The sequence below is a fragment of the Trachurus trachurus genome (genome assembly GCF_905171665.1).
Source record: "Trachurus trachurus genome assembly, chromosome: 16".
NCBI lineage: Eukaryota > Metazoa > Chordata > Actinopteri > Carangiformes > Carangidae > Trachurus > Trachurus trachurus.
Genome location: NC_139902.1, coordinates 13,432,240 through 13,451,187, shown reverse-complemented (window position 1 = coordinate 13,451,187; position 18,948 = coordinate 13,432,240). Strand labels below are relative to the sequence as shown.

General features: G+C 42.9%; 1 protein-coding gene across 1 annotated transcript in view; it reads right to left on the bottom strand.

The window, feature by feature from the left end:
* Window positions 1-4,223: 4,223 nt before the first annotated feature.
* The window catches only part of ephb6 (eph receptor B6), a gene marked incomplete at its 3' end in the record, with an annotated part of 40,280 nt that continues 25,555 nt past the window's right edge, over window positions 4,224-18,948 (bottom strand). The window contains exons 6-19 of the mRNA XM_083989070.1: window positions 10,454-10,609; window positions 9,764-10,035; window positions 9,183-9,264; window positions 8,321-8,445; window positions 8,048-8,210; window positions 7,756-7,870; window positions 7,604-7,659; window positions 7,294-7,410; window positions 6,958-7,205; window positions 6,655-6,873; window positions 6,414-6,563; window positions 5,842-6,026; window positions 5,561-5,719; window positions 4,224-4,329 (exon numbers count right to left, since the gene is read on the bottom strand). Of these exons, the coding sequence (XP_083845196.1) occupies window positions 4,224-4,329; window positions 5,561-5,719; window positions 5,842-6,026; window positions 6,414-6,563; window positions 6,655-6,873; window positions 6,958-7,205; window positions 7,294-7,410; window positions 7,604-7,659; window positions 7,756-7,870; window positions 8,048-8,210; window positions 8,321-8,445; window positions 9,183-9,264; window positions 9,764-10,035; window positions 10,454-10,609 (2,153 nt within the window). The remainder of the gene's footprint in view (window positions 4,330-5,560; window positions 5,720-5,841; window positions 6,027-6,413; window positions 6,564-6,654; window positions 6,874-6,957; window positions 7,206-7,293; window positions 7,411-7,603; window positions 7,660-7,755; window positions 7,871-8,047; window positions 8,211-8,320; window positions 8,446-9,182; window positions 9,265-9,763; window positions 10,036-10,453; window positions 10,610-18,948) is intronic.

The following is an 18,948-nucleotide window of genomic DNA, read 5'->3' as shown; positions in this document are numbered from 1 at the left end:
GCCTCTATAGGAGGCCAAGGTGATGGCTGCCGATGTGGCAGTCATTTAGTATTGTGGAGATAATAGTTGTTTACCAGACGGAGTGTACCGTCTTTAAGTAGTGTCATAAAGACCAGTGGTTTCCAGTCTGTTAATGTCTCTATAAAGAAACAATAACACCATCAAAAACATGATTTTGTGGTTTGTGCGTCCTCTGTTTCTGAACATACGTACCTACATGTCTTTCACAACACCGTGCTAATATGTGTTGGGCCACCACAGCAAACAATTATTACAGACATCCCTCCTACATTTATGGCCGTCGGCAGATGGTCTTATTCAGAGTGACTTCACACAACAGAGCTCAATGATGATTATTAAAACAAAAGCATCTGATCAGACTGTCATAAATTTAAGACGTGCCACTGAGAGTAGTCATTTATGAAAACAAGCCGTAGCTGCTTCATCTATAAAGTTGAAATATTCTGACTGTTTTATCTCAGATTACCTATAAGCACCTTTAATGTGAGATTGAATAGGATTGTATGAAGCGTTATCTTCTTCTTTTTACGTCTTCTCTTAGTGCAGAATGACAATTTATGAAAAATCTCTTATCTGTAATTGTGTTATTGCTCCTCCTTAACTCACAATGAGATGTATTCAGTGGTGACAGAAATGTGTGTGTGTGCTACCTGAACCTGAGTAACCTGCTGAATTTTAGTGACAATTCTTATTTTCCTCTAAAGGTTGATGAAGCCTTTAAATATTTAAGTTAATTTACGTCATCTCGCCCAGCTATAGCAAAAGTTATGTTCATAAAAAAATGATAACGAGATCTTAATGTATCATGTGGAATAAGTAAGTATCACTTTGACATTCTTCACATTATTTATTCATTATCATGTATAACCATTTTTAATGTAGCTGGTGGAGCTCATTACAGTACTGTAGCTATAATACTGTTGTGTTCAGAGTATTTGTTGACCCAGCAGTGACATTGTGACAATGTGAGGGGCAGCCACCACACTGCAGCCTGTCAGTGAAACACACCTGAGAGAGAGATGGGTCTGACCTGCAGCAAAACTGTCAGAGTTTATGCGAGGGGAAACGTTATCGGCCCAGATCTGCTCCAATATCAGCGGGACATGTGGGAAACCCGTCCCTTTGTTCTCCAACAGCTGCTGATCCCAGCAGATCCCAAACTCTGATTTAACTCAAACCTGCTGATCTGTGGAACCTGAGAAACATCGTGTTCACACTTTGACATTGTGAAAGTTACATCATCAAGGTGAGTATGCTGTTTTATTTTTTATTTGCTGCACTTCAATTTGTGTAACAATTGGAAATGCATGAATCAGTTGATCAAACATTGCATTATAGTTTCTATGTTGCATGCCATTTGGGATGTTGGTGTATATTTTCTTATTTGTTGTATTTGTTCCACTTGGTCATTGTAAATGATTCTGCATTGTACAATTAAGTCTCTCATTCAATGTTGAAAGAATGAATACAGGCTCTTCTGATGATCATGATGATATGAAGTACAGTAGGCTATAAAATAGAAAAGGCATTTCCTGAAGAAATTTGAATGCTGAAGGCAGCTGAATACCTTTGCTGAAGTAGGCTAATGCTGAAAGGCTGGTGCCTCAGTATTAGCTGAGAGATAAATGGCCTTATAAGGGCTAAAAACAGTAGAAATGATAAAAAGGCAGAATAAAACATTGGAAACTCTGCATGCTTAAGTAGATTTAGTAGGATTTTAGGTAGAACTTGTGAGAAGGAGGTTGTTTTTGTTCCTGTTTGTCCTGTTTTACTTTGAAGTACAGTGTCTTGTCTTCCTTTGCTCGCCCTCCTGTGATTACCTCATGTATCTCACCTGTGTTTGATTGCCCCACCTGTGTCTTGTTAGTGCGTATCCGTTGCCCTTTGTTGGTTTGTCTGAGTTGATGCCCTGCGTTCGTCGCTGCATGTTTCAGCTGCTTCAGTGTTCATGCTCAGTGTTCCTCTATCCCTACCCCCATGTTCTTTTGCCTTCTCTTGTTTGAGTTTAATAAATCTTTTTTTTTTGTTTCACCTTACCAGTTTTCCTAAGTCTTTGTCTGCGAACTGGGTCCAGTTCAAAACAGATTTACATGAAATTGTTGGAGTATATTGGTTCTGTCCTTGGTGGTTGGATTGTCAGCAGTACAAAAACTGCTTAGACGAATTGAACCAAACCTGGTGAAAGGGCACCTCGAGTCACATGTAATTAACATTAAACATTAAAACGGTCACCTTAAATTTTTTTTTTTTTTTTTTTTACCGTGGGGCCTGGTGCCAATTTTTTATGCTATATTGTGAATATTTAGTGTTAATGCCTTCAGCATTCACACAAATATTCACTTTTCTTTTCTTTTCTTTCCCTCACTTTGGTCCAGACAGAAATATCTCAACAACAACAGATGGATTAACATGACATTTTGTTCAGACGCTTGATCTCCAGTGGATGATTCCAGCTGACACTTTTTATATATCACCACCATAGATTTACCTTCATGACTTTGAGTTGAGTGCCTTAATTACTAGATGGATTGCAATGAAATTGGGCCCTGGCATTAATAACTTTTTAATGAAGCAGTCTTAGCTCAATAGCCTATTTTAATTGGTCCTATGCCTAAACATAGCAGCAATATTTCCTTCAGCCTGGGCTGTGTTTGTGTTCAATGCTAATTAGTAAATGTTAACATGCTTACATACTAAACATTAGCAGCTAGCATGTTGGCATGCCAAGCTATTTGCATAGGTGTTGACTTTTCTTTCATGATACTGACTGTAATTATTTAATACTTAGTAAAACAAGAAGCAAATGTGTTTTTAAATAAAATCATATCATTTATTTTTATTTTACAAATTTGCACAATTATGGAATAGTGGTGAACACTCGTACAAGTAAACACAGCGAATAACGTGTGTAGCCTGACACACTTGTCTCAAACACACACACGCGCACACACACTCAAACACACGTGCGCACACAGCACCATGTACAGCACAATGATGTACATGTTAACACAGCCTCATTGTACGGCACGCACAAGTTACAGACACACAGGTACATACTTACAAAGCATTTCGCCTCCATCCTTCAAGTGTAAATCGGATCAGATTTTGTCCATCTTTCTCATTTTCACACATTCACAACGCTTCAACGACTCAGTGTCTTTAATCTAGCAATCAAACAATAAGAGGTGAAGTGTGAAATGTACACAACAAGGTGAATGCTGTTCGCTTTTGTCCTCATCACAAATGGACATTTGTGTTTGCTGCTGAGGTGATGTTTGGAGCACCTGACAATCTGTGATAGGCCTTCAGTGAGAGGAAGTCATACAAACAGGGCTGCTCTCAGACCATGGATGTGTCTTTTAAACAGGGAAAAAAAAACATTGCCTACAGTTTAAACAGCATCTTTTTGTTTAGTTTTGGTTTTTCCAATATTCATGGCAGTGATTCTTCTTCTGACTTCAGAGTTTGTGCCTCTGCCTTTGGACATTTTGCTCAGACACTGAACAAACTATACATTTTTCTAAAACCTAATGGTAAAACCTTACAAGGCAGACCATAGGCTGCTAGGTAATATGCTGTTTTCTTTCTGTAGTTTGGCATTTTAAGAAGAGAGGAAGTGATAAAACCTTACAAACAACTCAAAAAATATTTTCTTTTAAAAAGGCTTTGATTGTCTTCACGCAATTCTTTGTGAGGAAATATTATTCCCATAACAAAAAAAATGTTTTTATACTTTTATTGTACTTGATGAGGGTGGGGAAATTGAAGACTTTGAGGGAGGGACGGTAGTGGAAGAGAAGGTGAGAGGTAGGACTGCAGATGGGTGAGTAGAGAGGACGGCAGACGACAGTGAAGTGAAATCTAGTGAAAAACATAGAGGAATCTGTAAAGTCCTCCTCCTCCTCCTCAGAAACTCCCTAGCCTCACTCCGATCTGCACTCCAGCCCCCGCAGCTCATCTCTCCTCTGTTACTTGTCTTGAGTGACTGGCAGGAAAAGTCCAATCCTCTTATTTCACCCCTTCTGGTTGTAGTGTCGGGTTTGTCAGAACACACTGCGGCACTCTGAGCTGATTCCCTTTGTTTTGGGCTTGAAATGTGCTCCGAGTGAACATGAAGGTGTTGCAGAAACCAGACACAACAAGCATAGGAATGTGACAGCGGTAGAGATCCATGGCACAGGTTGTTGCTTTGTGGTTGGATTTCACACCTCCACCTGCCCCTGTGTCAGATGGGCCCTGAGCTGCTGGGCTGCGCTGACGATCTTCCTCTGGTGTCCCAGCAGGTTCACGCCGAGGTTCTGGACATCACTTAAGGAGAGAGCAGATGAAGCGAGGAGGTTAGTTAGACACTTCAGCCTGTTGTTTTACAGGACAATGCTGTCGGTTTAATGGTTGAGTTTATAAATGCATTTTATTTATTGCCACATAGCCTGATGCCTGGGTCAATTTTTAAATTATACTGACTATAATTATTTTTCTACTCCTCCATTCAACCTGCTGTCCTGCACAAAGTACTTTATATTAGAAATTAAACATCAGATGTGACATATAATTTTACTGAATACAGATACTGGATTAATTTAAAGTTTTATCATACTTTAAACACAACATTATTATTTATTATAGTGGTATCATAAGTATCTGAGGCATGAAATAATTCTGGTTGACATGTTTCTAAGTGACCTAAAACATGATTTTGTTTTGCCAGTGAGGTCATGTTTTCACCTGTGTCTGTTGTTTGTCAGCAGGATTACACAAAAAGTACCAAAGCAGTTTATACAAAACTGGTTGAAGGGATAAAGCATGGGACAGGAGATAACCTATTCAATTTTGGGGCAGATCCGGACTATTTAACGTGGCCTAAATTTGATTTTCTTTCTCTGGAGTCTGGTTGTTGTTTGACATTTGCCTTGGTTGAAGTCTGCAAGTGTCCTCCAGGGCTCTTATGGGCTCAGCTAAAATAACAAAAACCACTATATCTGTGGTAAGTTGTGATCAATAACACTGAGTGGTTGTTATCTTGGATTCCACAAGTGCACAGTACACATAACAACACTCTTCAACCTTTTACACAATTTGTTCAAATATACAAGGTGGAGCTAACTATAAAGTGAGTCAACTGCTAAAAAGCACTTCATTTGTGAGCTAAAACTACACAAACCTTAATGATGACTTGTGGTTTTATATACATTATAAAGGTTTTTTTTCATACATTTACAGGTTGTTTTTCATTGCAGTTTAGTTAAGTTTACTTGAATATAAAAACATGGAGCATAGTTACAAACAGTTTTTGTTTTGTTGAAGGAAATCATTTTAAGAGTGATGAGCTCTTTGAAAGTGGTGAACAGTAACATGAAGTCCACATTATTATTATTATTATTATTATTATTATTATTATTATTATTATTATTATTATTATTATTATTATTATTATTATTATTATTATTATTAACAGGTAAAAAAAAACACAAAATCAACCAAGAGAACAAAGTTCTCTGTTATAATATGAGAGTTACAGTAAAAATCTCTCTATACTCACTCCATGGTCAGTTTGCTGACTCGGTCTAAAGTGTCCAGGTGTGCCCGATCAAACTCATCCTGGTATCTATCCATCCTCAGCGCCTTCAGCCAATCACTGACAGTTGCCACTGCTGATAAATCTGTGGGGGTGGGGCTGAGCAGTGTCTGAGAACAGCTTCTGAAAGGCCGAGGAAATGTCAAAAATGACAACATTAGAATCCATGAAAACATCACAGATTGTGCATCACCTGCTGCACTGAGACGTCTGGCACAAGCGTTCGCCGGAGGCTGCCGTCTCACCGAGTTGGCTCTGCCTTGAGGGATGAAGGATGCCTGATGAGCCGGTCCAAAGAAGACAGGAGGGAGTCGAAGCCTGGCCGGTCCCCTCGATCGACCTGCCAGCACTGAAGCATCAGAGAGTGGAGGGCAGGGGGGCAGTTGTGGGGGGCAGGGAGGCGATACTGGTCTGCCACTGCCTTCATTACCTGCAATGAGAAAGAGAGAGAGACTTGAAGCATAAGTAGGGCAGATGGTGTGGGGAGTCTTGTGTAATTGCCTTACATAAAAGGTCACCGACTAAGAAGGGCCAAAGAGAGTGACTAAGAGAAAATTATGCAAACTCCAGCTGTCTGGCATTTTGTGTCTGTGCAAAAAGGAGGATGCAAACTGATAAAAACGCATTTACTGAGGTAGCTGTAGCTGGTAGCTGTAGTTTATTCCACCTAGTTCACAATATAAAATATCTGGTTGGACAGATATGAAGGACTTTAACTTCATGTTATTGCAGTGTCGTAGTTACTTTTTGAGTGCATTTCCATCACTAATTTAGGATGACTTCTCCTGCTTATGCCTAAATTCTCTTTCGTACTTACTTCTTGATTGCTCATGTCCCAGTACGGACGCTCTCCATATGACATAACTTCCCACATCAGTATGCCGAAGCTCCAGCCGTCACTGGCTGAGCTGAACTTGCGATGCTGAAAGGCTTCTGGTGCCGTCCACCTCACAGGAATCTTACTGCCCTGATGAGCGGACAATAAGAGGACAGAAGCAGTGAAGCCAAGCTCAGTGGAAGCCAAACCAAAACCAAAACACCCAGTCCCCTGAACGTACCAGTGAGGCAGTGTAGGTAGGTATGTTATGGTCCAGGCCCCTCATGAGTCTGGACAGGCCGAAGTCGGACACCTTACAGACCAGGTTGGAGTTGACCAGCACGTTTCTTGCTGCCAGGTCCCGGTGGACAAAGTTTCTCTCAGAGAGGTAACGCATCCCTGCACCGACGCCCCTGAGCATCCCGACGAGCTGGAGAACGCTGAACTGACCCTCGTTCTCCTGGAGGAATTAAAATGACAGGGTGAAATGTGTGTGGACACCTGCAACAGATGAGAACTGTGGACAGTGTGCTTGTTTTCTCACCCTGAGGAACGCGTCCAGCGGCCCGTTTTCCATAAACTCAGTGATGATCCTCTCAGGGGGGCTGCGAGTGACCACACCCTCCAGCTTCAGCACGTTCGGGTGGTCAAACTGGCCCAGGACCCCCGCTTCACTGAGGAACATCCCCCTCTCCCTGTCGGACGCCCCCCAGCGCAGAGTCTTCACCGCCACCAGCACCTCCCTGCGACCCACCGGACGGTAACGACCTCGGGAAACCTCGCCGAACTGAGCTGGAGTCGAGAGGAAGCGGAACAGATTATTACACAGCTGTCACATGACGACAGTGAGATTTAAAAGAAAGGAAAGCGTCGGACCTACCTGAACCAATCACCTCCTCGATCTTCAGGTGAGTGGGATCTATCTCTCGGGCAAACTCTTTGACCGCCTCACTGGGGTCCTCATAAGTGGATGGGTCCACATAATATTTCACACCACCTGGAATTAAACATACTCATTTTATAATCAGGGTTGTTTTTTTTACTTCCTCCATTTTTGTTTTTTTTAAACATTTAAACCTACATGTAAAAACACTAGGCACTAGGTTGGTATGAATGAAACCCCATGTCGTACACTTTAAAATTAATTTGCCTAATTTTAAATCCATATCATTAAGTACACTCATGCTCACCTCGGTTACTGATGTACCTCTGGAGTCTGTCGCTGTACGGACTCTCCCTCCTCTTACTGTCACGGGAAAAAACAAACAAAATGCTTGACTGTGCACATGATTAAAGACTTATATTAACTTGACACGTCTGATCTCATTAATGAACCATGTACCTGCGAAATACCACCACAACCACGATCGCTGCCACGACCAAGAGAAACGCTGCCCCGCCCATCACTGAGCCCACCAGCAGCGGCAGCCGGTTCTGGATCTGCTGTGAATGTTCTTCTGTGGGGAGAGAGACCACGATACGTTTGTCAGCCGTGATCTGTGATCAACTTCACAACCCTGTTCTACTATTTCTGCTGCAGGTCAATACACTACAGGCTTATTTTACCCTCATTACCTAAAAACAACCAGTTCTGTCTTGTGTTAAATACAGTAATGAACTCTTAAGTCTAGTACCCAGAGGCAGCGTGGTGAAGTAGATGGTGTTGCTGTAGGGGCCGAAGCCTCGTTCGTTTCGTGCCCTGATCTGGAAGGCGTAGATGGAGCCGGGAATCAGAGAGTTGACAGTCACAGTGTTGGTCTCACTGTACACAGTCGCTGCACTGTCCACATCGGACCCCTGAGGGACACAGGAGGAAGGACATGTGGTGACGCTCATGCATAAACAGTATTCTTGGTAAAAACAGGTTTATGTGTGAATCTGTATGTGGGATTGTCGGCCGAGTGTACCTTGTCATAGTATCTGAGCTGGTACTCCAGGATGTCTCCGTTGGGTCGGTCTGGTTGAGGCCACGAGAGAGTGATGGAGTCTGGTGCTCGGCTCAGCTGGTGCATCATGGGTACTGTACTGGGAACTGTGGGGGACAACGGATGATTGATGCATGAGCTGGACTGACGTTTCCCTTGAGGAGAGGTGAAACTCGTTCTAAATCATCCCGCAACTTTTGAGCGACAGTTCTGTTAAAGCCAAAACATCCACCACAAGGGGGCAGCGTTACAGAGCCCAACCCCACTCGGTGAGCATGAAAGTGGAGCGGTAGGTTTTATGGAGCACTGAGCAGGATCTAGTTACAGTCACTGTGACGGCTACACCGGCTAAAGGGAACTTTCCGGCATTCCCCTCATTTAATCAATAAACTCCCAGAGTGCACACGCACAAAGATTTTTTAGATAATTTAGGCTGACTGAAAGTTCTAATAAATCTTGATCAATTTCTTGGAAAATTGTATAATGGTGTCCTGCACAATGCCCCATTCTCCTCTCCTCTCCCCGCTCGTCTGTCTCTTTCTGTCTGTCTTTTTGTCTTCCCATTTCTCATTTGTCCCTTTCTTCCTCCACCGTGACTATAATGGGATCTGACAGGATATTGTAACCTCGAGCAACCTCCTGTCCAGAGAGCAGCGGCAGAAAAGATGGAGCAGAGAGAGACAGAGAGGAGAGAGAGAGAGAGAGAGAGAGAAGGGGGGAGAGGAGGGGGAGAAACCCCAGACACACACACACACACACAGAAACACACAGTATTTACACAAACATGATCATCATCAGAGCATTTCTCCCTGTTTCATCTCATCTTCATCATCGTCTCTCTCACCTGATTGACTTGTGGTGAAATTGATGCTTGTGTATCGAGCTGAAAAAGGACTCAAAGCTGACACCTCATTCATGGCTTGGACCTGTCAATAAGAAGAGCACACACACGGACGTGACACACACACACACAGCTTTTTTCCCCCCCTCTATGTACTTATATGACAAGCTTCAGTGTTTGAGAAACAAAGCCTCGCACGTGCGGCTGTGACGCTCAGTCAACAAACACCAGTAAATGGGGAATATCTGCCCATTATGAATAAGAAATAAGCAATGATTTAGTTTAGCTACGCGGAGCTAAATAATAAATGTTAGTGTGTATTTGCTGATGTGGAGCTCCTGCAGTAATACAGCAGAGAGGACCTGCCACCGCCTCTGTGGGTCTAGAAAATGTCTCATGATCCACAGAAATGTCTTAAAAACTTCCAGCAGGCTCAATTGATTCAGTCCAAACATTCAGCAGTAATCCAACATGGCAGCAGCTCAAGTTACCCCCCCCCCCCCCCCCCCCCCCACACTTAAAATTTCCCATGTGCCAGCTGATGACAGAGACAGAGAGTGGTTTGAGTCCTCAGCAGACAGTACCTGTATGAGATAAGTGACTCTGGTCAGCAGGTTGTTGAGGGTGACCTTGGTCTGCTTCAGGTTGGTCTGGGAGGGGCTGAAGGTGACACCCTCCCCGCACCAGGAGCACGCCGCCGGGTTGGTGATGGTGGGCGAGGGGCAGATGCGGCACACCACCCCGTACCACACTTCGCTGCGTCCTCCCATGTCCACCGGAGGGCGCCACCTTAAGGACACCCCGCCGTCGCCGGTCTCATACTCCCAGGATACAGAGACGGGCGCAGACGGAGGAGCTGAGGAGGAAACAGAGAGACCGGGGACAAAGGAGAAAGGGTTTAACATGCATAATGAAAGCAGCGGACACTTAGACGGAACCATCTGCTGAAAAGTTTAAGATATGAAAAGAAGCTTCACGCTGGCAAGGACATTCAACAGACTCCTCGTAATGGAAAGAAATTTATAAAACAGCATTTGGCAGTGAGACAGTTTAAGTTAAGTGGCCACAGAGACTAAATACCTCGCAGTCATCTCTCTGCTGGTGCAATTACATTCCTGTTATACTCTGATTTTAAAAAAAGAGGATGAATTCTGGTCAGCGACTGGACAATGTTCATTCTCACAGTCTGAGTGAATGATAAAGGAGTCCACTGAGGCCCCTTGAACACCTCCCAGGGAGCCAGGGAAAAAAACAAACAAACAGACAAAGCTCACTTGTGCAGGCAGAAGAGTTGGCATCGTTTGCTGCCCGGTAGAAACCGCTGCGACATTCACACATACTCGACCCCTCCTGGCTGGTTCTGCTGTTGGAGGGACACACAGTGCAGGGGACAGAGCCTGAAACCGACTTGAAGTAGCTCACGGGACAGGCTGCAGAGAGACAAGGAGACACATGCACGAGGAGGGTTGAGCTTCATATACAATTTATAGCCAGAACACTGAAAACGTGCGGCAAGTGAAAACAAAGAAAACTTTTAATACATAATAGAAGATCTGTGAAGTCTTGGTCGAATGTTTAAGAACAAGTGAGTGAGTGGACTTTGGGATAAAATGAAGTGAGGATTAACTTTGGCTTATGACCATGGAGTCAGGGATGTGTGAATAAATGATATATGAGGAGCACTAGGATATATTTTTTGCAATAAATACAATGCTACAAGAGATGAACTAAATCTTAAAGGCTCGTTTGACTGAACAGCAGAGGAACATTGTGAACATCATAGTACAGAAAAACATTTAGTTTGTTGTTTGTTGGTTTTTCTTTTTCTTCTTTTTTAGCCAGGGAAATCAAAATGAGACAGCCAACACTATTTTTGGGTAAAGTATCAATTTCAGCTTGTGGCTTGTCCTTCCCTCTGAGTCAAAGGTTCATCTGAAACACAGCGGCCTGTTGTTTGTTGTTGGCTCTGTCCAGCACAGTCATTTACTTGTGTTTACAGAGGAAGTGGTCCACGCTAGCAGGGAGCAGCAAAACCACCACTCACACACACAGACACACACACACACACACACACACACACACACACACACACACACACACACACACACACACACACACACACACACACACACACACACACACACACACACACACACATTGAAAATGACCACACTGACCCTGCACGGCATCAGTGTTTGGGGAAAGATGACAAGATTGAGACTTCTCTCAAGTCTGTATGATAAATAAGAAGCTGCAAGTCAACATGAATCATTTCAATAACACTTATATATAAGTGAGTATAAGTATAATAAGGAGCTACATCTGTTCATTAAATGAATAAATACAGGAACATACAAACTCCACGCAGATCGCAGATCACCCCCAGGGCGACGGACTGAACCCAGATATTGCTATAACCACTGCACCACTGCGCCACCTAGAGTTCATACAACTGTCCTGAAATCAAGTGCTTTAAAAATATGGAAACACTTGAACACTGAGAGTTGTTCCTGACTGACCGAATCACAAAAAAACACCCCATGAAGTAATATATAGTGATTAATCCTGTAGCTCCTTCAGTATTGACCATTGCAAACACTGTTTCTGCCATCTTGAGCCTCATATTGAGCATTAAATAAAAGTGTTTCCAAAAATCTTCCAAAAAGTGAAGTGCATCAAGAAATTATTCCACTCTCTTTCTTTCCTCTTTCTCTCTCTTTCTCTCTCTCTCTCTCTCTTACTCTCTCTCTCTCTCTCTCTCTCTCACACACACACACACAGTAAAAATGTCATTTGAACCTTCAGGCTGTTGTCCTGAACTGTTTTACGATGGAAAATCTGCAAAATGTGCCAATTGTTAATGTCAACAGCAGGACAGCTGAGCGCGGAGGTCAAGGTGACACGCACTTCACTTCGTGCTGCCACCTGCCAGAGCCGCGAGTGCTTGTCCTGAGCAGGACGATCAGAATATTGAGAGTGCCGGCCTCCGGGCTGGTCTGCTGCCATGTGTGCACGGGCGTGTGTGTGTGCGTGTGCGTGTGAATGCCTCAAGTAGTGTCGACTAAAGGTTGCATCGTTCAAAAAGAGGTCCCTTTGTCTGTAAGCTAAGTGTAGAGTGTGTGTATGTTCTCATACAGAGAGGCTCTCTTGTATCTTGTGAGTGTGTAAATGGCAGACCGGATCACACCTGAGCCAGCAACTTAAAAGAAGGAGTGTCTCACACGTATCTGAAGAGTGTCTAAGTGCTCTTAGAGCTGGAGGATGAGAGGGCGGGTGTGTGTTTGTTGTTCGAGGTCTGAGATCGACTTTATTTATATAACCTTGTCAAGAACATGTCTTAAATTTGACCTGATGCGCATGTGGATGCACGTGTGTGTATACTTGGTAGCATGAGAGGAAAAGACTAGAAGGTAGGATATAATAAACAGATAAAAGGCTTTCTGTGTTCTCACTTGGCGCTGAGAGCTGACTTTGCTTTCAAACAGGTGAGAAGAGGAGAAAAAGGAGACAGAAAAGTCGGAAGGACGTCGTGGGATCGCCGAGGGAGGATAAACTAAAAAAGGGAAGAAGTAAATATGAAGATGGATGGCACGAGACAGCTGTAGGATGAACAGTAGGATTATGTAAATGAGTGCCAGACGATGGGTTAAAAAACAAGGGAGACCAGGAGGGAAAGACAGCAGGCGAGTCGAGTGACAACAGAGGGAGAGAGGGAAATATCCTCCTTCCTCCATCTTTTATGTCCCGGCTGCACATTAACAGACGTGTTCTCCTACAGCTCTGACACGAAACACGACTTTGCTGCTACAGAGCCTCTCTCAACGCTACTGGTATGAGCTCTGGTAACAACTGAGCCCCCCCCCCCCCCCCCCCCCCCCCCCCTCACATCCTCATCCACCTGATGACAGCAACCAATGAGAGGCCGAATCCCCCCCTTCTGCTTCATCTACCAACCTCCTTGGCCCACCCTCCCTCCCCCTCCGGCTCCCTGGCTACATCCATCCAGTCCTCCATCCACTCACCCAAACCCCCAGCTGTAAAAAAAAAAAAAAAAAGAGAGAAAAAAAAACCTGTGGTAGTGGGCAGAGAGGAAGGAGGAAGGCGTCAAAAACTGAAGGATTAACCTGAGCTGTGGTGATAAAAATCAAACGGACGTGGATGAGGGATGCATGTTTAATGGAGCTACTCAGAACTGGAGCAGAAATAATGAGTTGAACAGAAAATACCTCAGTTTTCAATCTGATTTATCATTTCTGTCATTTTTCATATAAAAATTCTGCTGTTCTCCATTTTATATCATCATGAATTGTAAATCTTCAGGTGTAGGTCGTCTTTCTTTTCACCTATTAAAAATACAATAACACGCAGCGTTGCTACTGCTTGTATTGATCAGATGCTTCACTTTGAACAACTACTAACTGAGTCCAATGACAAGAAAAACAGGATCTAATCTCTTCTAGACTAATCCAACGACTTTATGAGTTCATAGCATCAGAATTAATAAGAGTGATGGGAAGAGACAGATGGACGGACGAGTGGATGGAGGAATGGATGGATGGATTCATTCATTCATTCATCTCTGACAAGATAAACAGAAATTGAAAAAAAAGATGGCAATGAGCTGAGTAATTTGACGTTAACATAATACTTTGCTATGTAGATCACTGACCTAATTTCGCTCTTTCTCTCTCCCCTCTTTCATGCACTCATTCCCTCTTTTGGCTTCCAGCATAATCTCTCTCTCTCTCTCTCTCTCTCCCTCTCAGACGCACACATAAGCTCGATCACAGATGCGACCACACAACAGGGGAGGTGGGTACACGTGGTTCAGACTGTCTATGCCGTTCCCCTGCGTCCCTCCATCCATCATTTCTCTGTACATCGTGTCACTCAGCGCAGCCTGAACTCAGACAGACACACAGTCATGTGCGCTCTAAAGTCCTCTGTTATAAGCTCCAACAACACACTGCCGTATGCAACGTCAACTAATCCTTTGTTGGATTTTCTCACATAAACAAGTCGTTCTTCGCAGCCCATGAAATACTCTGGGGTACAGCTCAAAGCTGAACTTTATTTAAACAGTGACAAAGAAAATACTTTGTCCTCCTTTTTGGCGCGAAATATTAATTCCAATGGGACATTTTAGCCTAATCCTACATGTTTGCAAAAAGTTTAAGGCAAAGAGGAAAAAGAGAAAAGCACATACTTGCACACTGAATATTGCAAGTTCCCAAATATTTAATGAGGAAACTTTGTGACCACCAAGGATTTTCATCACCCATGAAAGACTATGTGCACCTCCACCCACAATTAGGGCGGTTACATAATGCAAATTATTCTAATTGTAATTGGGGTGGTAATTTTATGTGTATATTTAGGTTGTTTTTCTTGCACTTGGAAGTTTGCCTCATTAAACTTTAGGGATTTTGTAATTTTTCACTGTGTTGAATACCTCTCCTTTTCCTCTGTTGGCTGCTTTTGTTCTGCACTTCTCACCTTTTCAGGCAAAGAAATATACCTCATCATCATGATACTGATGATAAATTCAAATAAGACGGTATCTGCCCTTTAAGACAATGAGATCATGTCCTCAGTCTTGTGACTGTAGGGATTGTAATGATGTAAGAGGAAATATTTGGCATATTAACACATGGTAGTGATTTAAGGGCGGATTCGTTGTTCGTGATCTTTGAACAGGCAAAAGAATTATGTTTCTGGTGCGTGGGGCTTTCTATGAAACACTATTCATCAGGGATCATCAGGGATTCATCATCATCAGGGGAGAGAATTTAGAGCACGGGTTCAATCCAATGTTTAAATAATAAAAACTGCGTGTTTATGTTGACTTGTTAAGCTCTAAGTACTTGGGGAATTGGGACTCATGACCTCAGTGTTTCTAAAATCTCTGGATTAAAAGACGTCATGGCTGAAACAAGCCTTCTTGCTGCTTGATGACCCGATGTGCTCAATTAATTTGCTCCACAGACAACTGAAGTGATGCAGTTCAGGTTCATTTGTCAACACAGTGAGATCCAGCCAACAGTCAATACTCTATCTCATTGATCATTTCAATTAAGTGTGGTTTGCCCAGAGCTTGACCTTTATTAATAGACTGGAACCAAATTTGAATGTCAACATTAATAATTGGTAAGTGTCCACTTGACGTACTATGGTGAAGAAAGAAGAACAACTAGAGTTTTAGAGGGAAAAACAACTCATCTGTCTGCTTTAAGGAAAATGCCGACCAGGACTGAGTCACCCGTCACGCTCAGAACAATATCGCACTTTCAGTTGTGCTTCACTTTCTCCTCTGGCCACATGTTCTTGTTTTCTGCAATAACGTGCCTCGGGATAGTTAGTGGATGTGTCTGAGCTAAGACTGAGCGCGCTGGGTGACAAATCGGGACAATCTGACATGTTGAATATTTCAATGTCACAACACAGTCGCACGTCACAGAAAATACCAACATGGGTCCAAATTAACTCAAAGCCCGTTAGAGCTTTCGGCAGTAATCCCTGTCCCAAATCCTCAACAGTGGCTTAATATTTGGGAGGAATCAAGCAGGAGGAGGAGGAGGATCGTCTGAGGGTGATGTGGGGCCAGCTCGGACCAGCTCCAGGAGTCCACAACTAAAGCACTGTTTCATGTTTGGCTGAACAGGTGTAATTGTGTCTCATGCTCAGTCGTGTTTCCGCCCGTACTCTCCGCCTCTCCATCTCCCTCGTGGGATGCAAATGTCAAAGGAGAAAAACATCCTTCTGTTGTTTGGCAGAGAAACGAAATAACAGCAGATAGCTGTTGCGTTTCATCTGCCACTGTCCTTCACATTTTTCAAAGGAGTAGAGACGCGTGCATGTATAGCCCAAAAGCCGAGCTTTGAATGTCACAGTGATCACAGAGATCCCAAATGTTCTTTTAGACTCGCTTGAAATAAACAGATTCATATATAATTGAGTAATGATCTTTTCAATGCCTGTCTGTCTGCCAAAATGCTGGACATGTTTTTGTGAGTGTTTCAGTTTGCTACTTAGTATGTCATCAGCCCAAATGGTGCAGTGTTGTTTTCGGTGAGTCTGCAAAATAGTACCACACACGCACAAGGCGGATTAACAGTTAAAGTTTTTTTTTTTCTCACCAGTTTTCTCAAGTGTTTCTGTCATTTCTAGTGATTCATTTTAATCTCCAAAGCATAAAAACAGGATCATCTGAGGTCTGTAACTGAAAGTACAAAAAAAGTACAAACTAGGAGGAGGTCGGATCCACACTTTTTTTTTTTTAAACTTAAAGCAGAAGTGAGTGATATATTTGTGTTAATATAAGTCTTAAATAGTTATATCTTCCGACAGCAATCACTTACATAGAGTGTTTGGACTGAAACACGGGTCTCTCAGTCCCTCTGCTCTGCTCTGAGCCGAAGAGAAAACATTTATCGTATCCTACAGTTTTTATCCAATGAGGAGAGAGAACGGCATGCAGGGCTGTGTGTGCAGCCAAGGGACGCCGTGAATGTGGTGACGTAGCGACGAGGACTGTTATGGTGCGTTCAAGGAAACTCGTATTTTTCCGACCGTGAAGTGGTACCAGTTCGATCTGGTACGAGTTCACCGGTCGGAAGTTACGAGTGGCCGTTATAGTGACTTTCACCGGTAAAACAGGTCGGAAAAACACGAGTGGGTTGCCTGGAACGCTACAAAGTCATAAGTTGTGACTTGAAGCTGTAATTTACGATTTCAAAAGCCTGCCTGGAACGCAGCATTAGCGAAAACGACCGGATCACTCACTTCTGCTTTAAGTTACAATAGTTTTGGTTGTATCACATGTCATTATTGTTATTGATAGTATGTTTTCTGCTCTTTTTTCAGGATTCTTCAACAGTATGTCAAGTGCTTGTGCACAAACAGTCCTGAAACATACATATTGTAAGTTTAGATTTTGTATCATAAATGATTTCCCTTACACTGAAGTAGTTTTGGTGATTAGTACACAACCCATCGCTATTAGTGTAGGTGGTTCAACCCCGGCTTCCTGCTGTGTCTATGCGTCACATAGTTGTTTAGCAAGACACTGAAGTCTAAACTCCTACTGCTGACAGAAAAGAGCCAAACTCTGCTCACATATGGATACAAAGCAGTAACAGTCCCTGTCCTCCATGAGGCTGTGTCTCTGTGGGTATGTTGTGTTGAGCTCGTGATAAACATACTCCGCTCTGACAGGACATTTGCTGTAATGTGCATGGTGCCACTCACAATGAAACACTGCCTGTCGTTATCCCAGTTTTTGGGACCACAAGTGCAGACTGGGCTCAGACACAAGGAGCTAAATGCTTAAGTCAGCATGTTGTTAACATGCCCGCAAAAATAAAGCTAGCATTGTCATTTTTCAACAAGGCAGTATGTTTATGTTCACCATCTTAGTTTAGCAGATGAAAAGAAAAAGGATTAGCAAAGAGATTATAATTCACCTCGAAGAAGACACCAAAAAAACAAAAATAAAACTCTGCCATTACTGTATTTGTGGCTTTGAGACGTACAGTTCTTTGGACAAAAGCATGAAATGTTAATGACAAAATAATGTAATGTAACATGTATCTTATTAAGACAAAAACACAATGGGTCATTCCTGTACTTACCTTATTTACTTAGTGTGGGGTGCTTGTTGTTACAAGGGCCTACAAGTCCTTGTCACAACAATGTACAATCTCATGAATAAATAAATATAAAGTACACTATGAATATAAAAACAGAAAGCTATTAGAGTTGTGTGTAGTTAAAGGCAATCATTTAACGCTGATATTTTCACACAGGACTCAGGGAAGGGGGGAGCTAGAGTCCATTATTTGTCCCTAAAAATGATGCCTTGCTTGAGGGGCCAGAGCTGCGCTTGGTGTAGTATTCTCCCATGGATATCAAACAGCATTAATTTACATAGCAGTGATTTACTTAAATAGCAAGTGGCCTGATACAATTCAATGAAATAATGGGAAATGGGAAAAGAAACACACAGCAATTCATCTTCAAAGGGAACGGGTGAATGCACTAAATGTAATGTGTGTTAAATGAAATGCATGTGGGCCATGATGACACACTTGCAGTAAGTGGAGATGAACATCAGTAACTCTTGATCGGAGCTGTTCAAAGTGCTTTTTGCAGACTGGTGTATTTTTAATAACAGCTTCCAACCAACACATACTGTACGTTCAGTGCAATGCAGTCTATCATTTGCACACTCTGTGCTATTATTAAACGTCCTTGGTGCTTAATTCAAACAAGAACAAAATCCATTGGTGAAAAAAGTTTGGCGCTCCACTTTCTGACAAGAGCGAGGATCGGCTATTGTTAATACTCCTTGACTGCTCCGATGCCAGTTAACCATCTGCCTCCTTTCTTAATATTCCCAGGGAGCCAGGGAGGACAACAATGTAATGATGCCAATCCGCATCATTAGTCAGTGAAATGATCAACAAAACATAATCAGATCAGAGTTGGAACAAAAAGCCGGAGCAGTGCGGGCAGCAATGTGTTAGATCACTCGTAGGCAGTCAACGCCAGCCTTTGGTCCGGCAGCTGAGCAGTGTCAAGGGGTGGTTTGTCAGTAAATATCAATCAAGAGCGGACAAACACAAATGGCGGGCCCAGCTAGTGCAGATGTAAAGCATGAACACATTTCACAGCTGACTTGGCAGAATTGGAGGATTAATTGTGCTAGAGTTAGTTAGGACTTTGAGGGCCCCCATGCAAGGGAGCAATTATGTCCATTGAAATTCCTGCT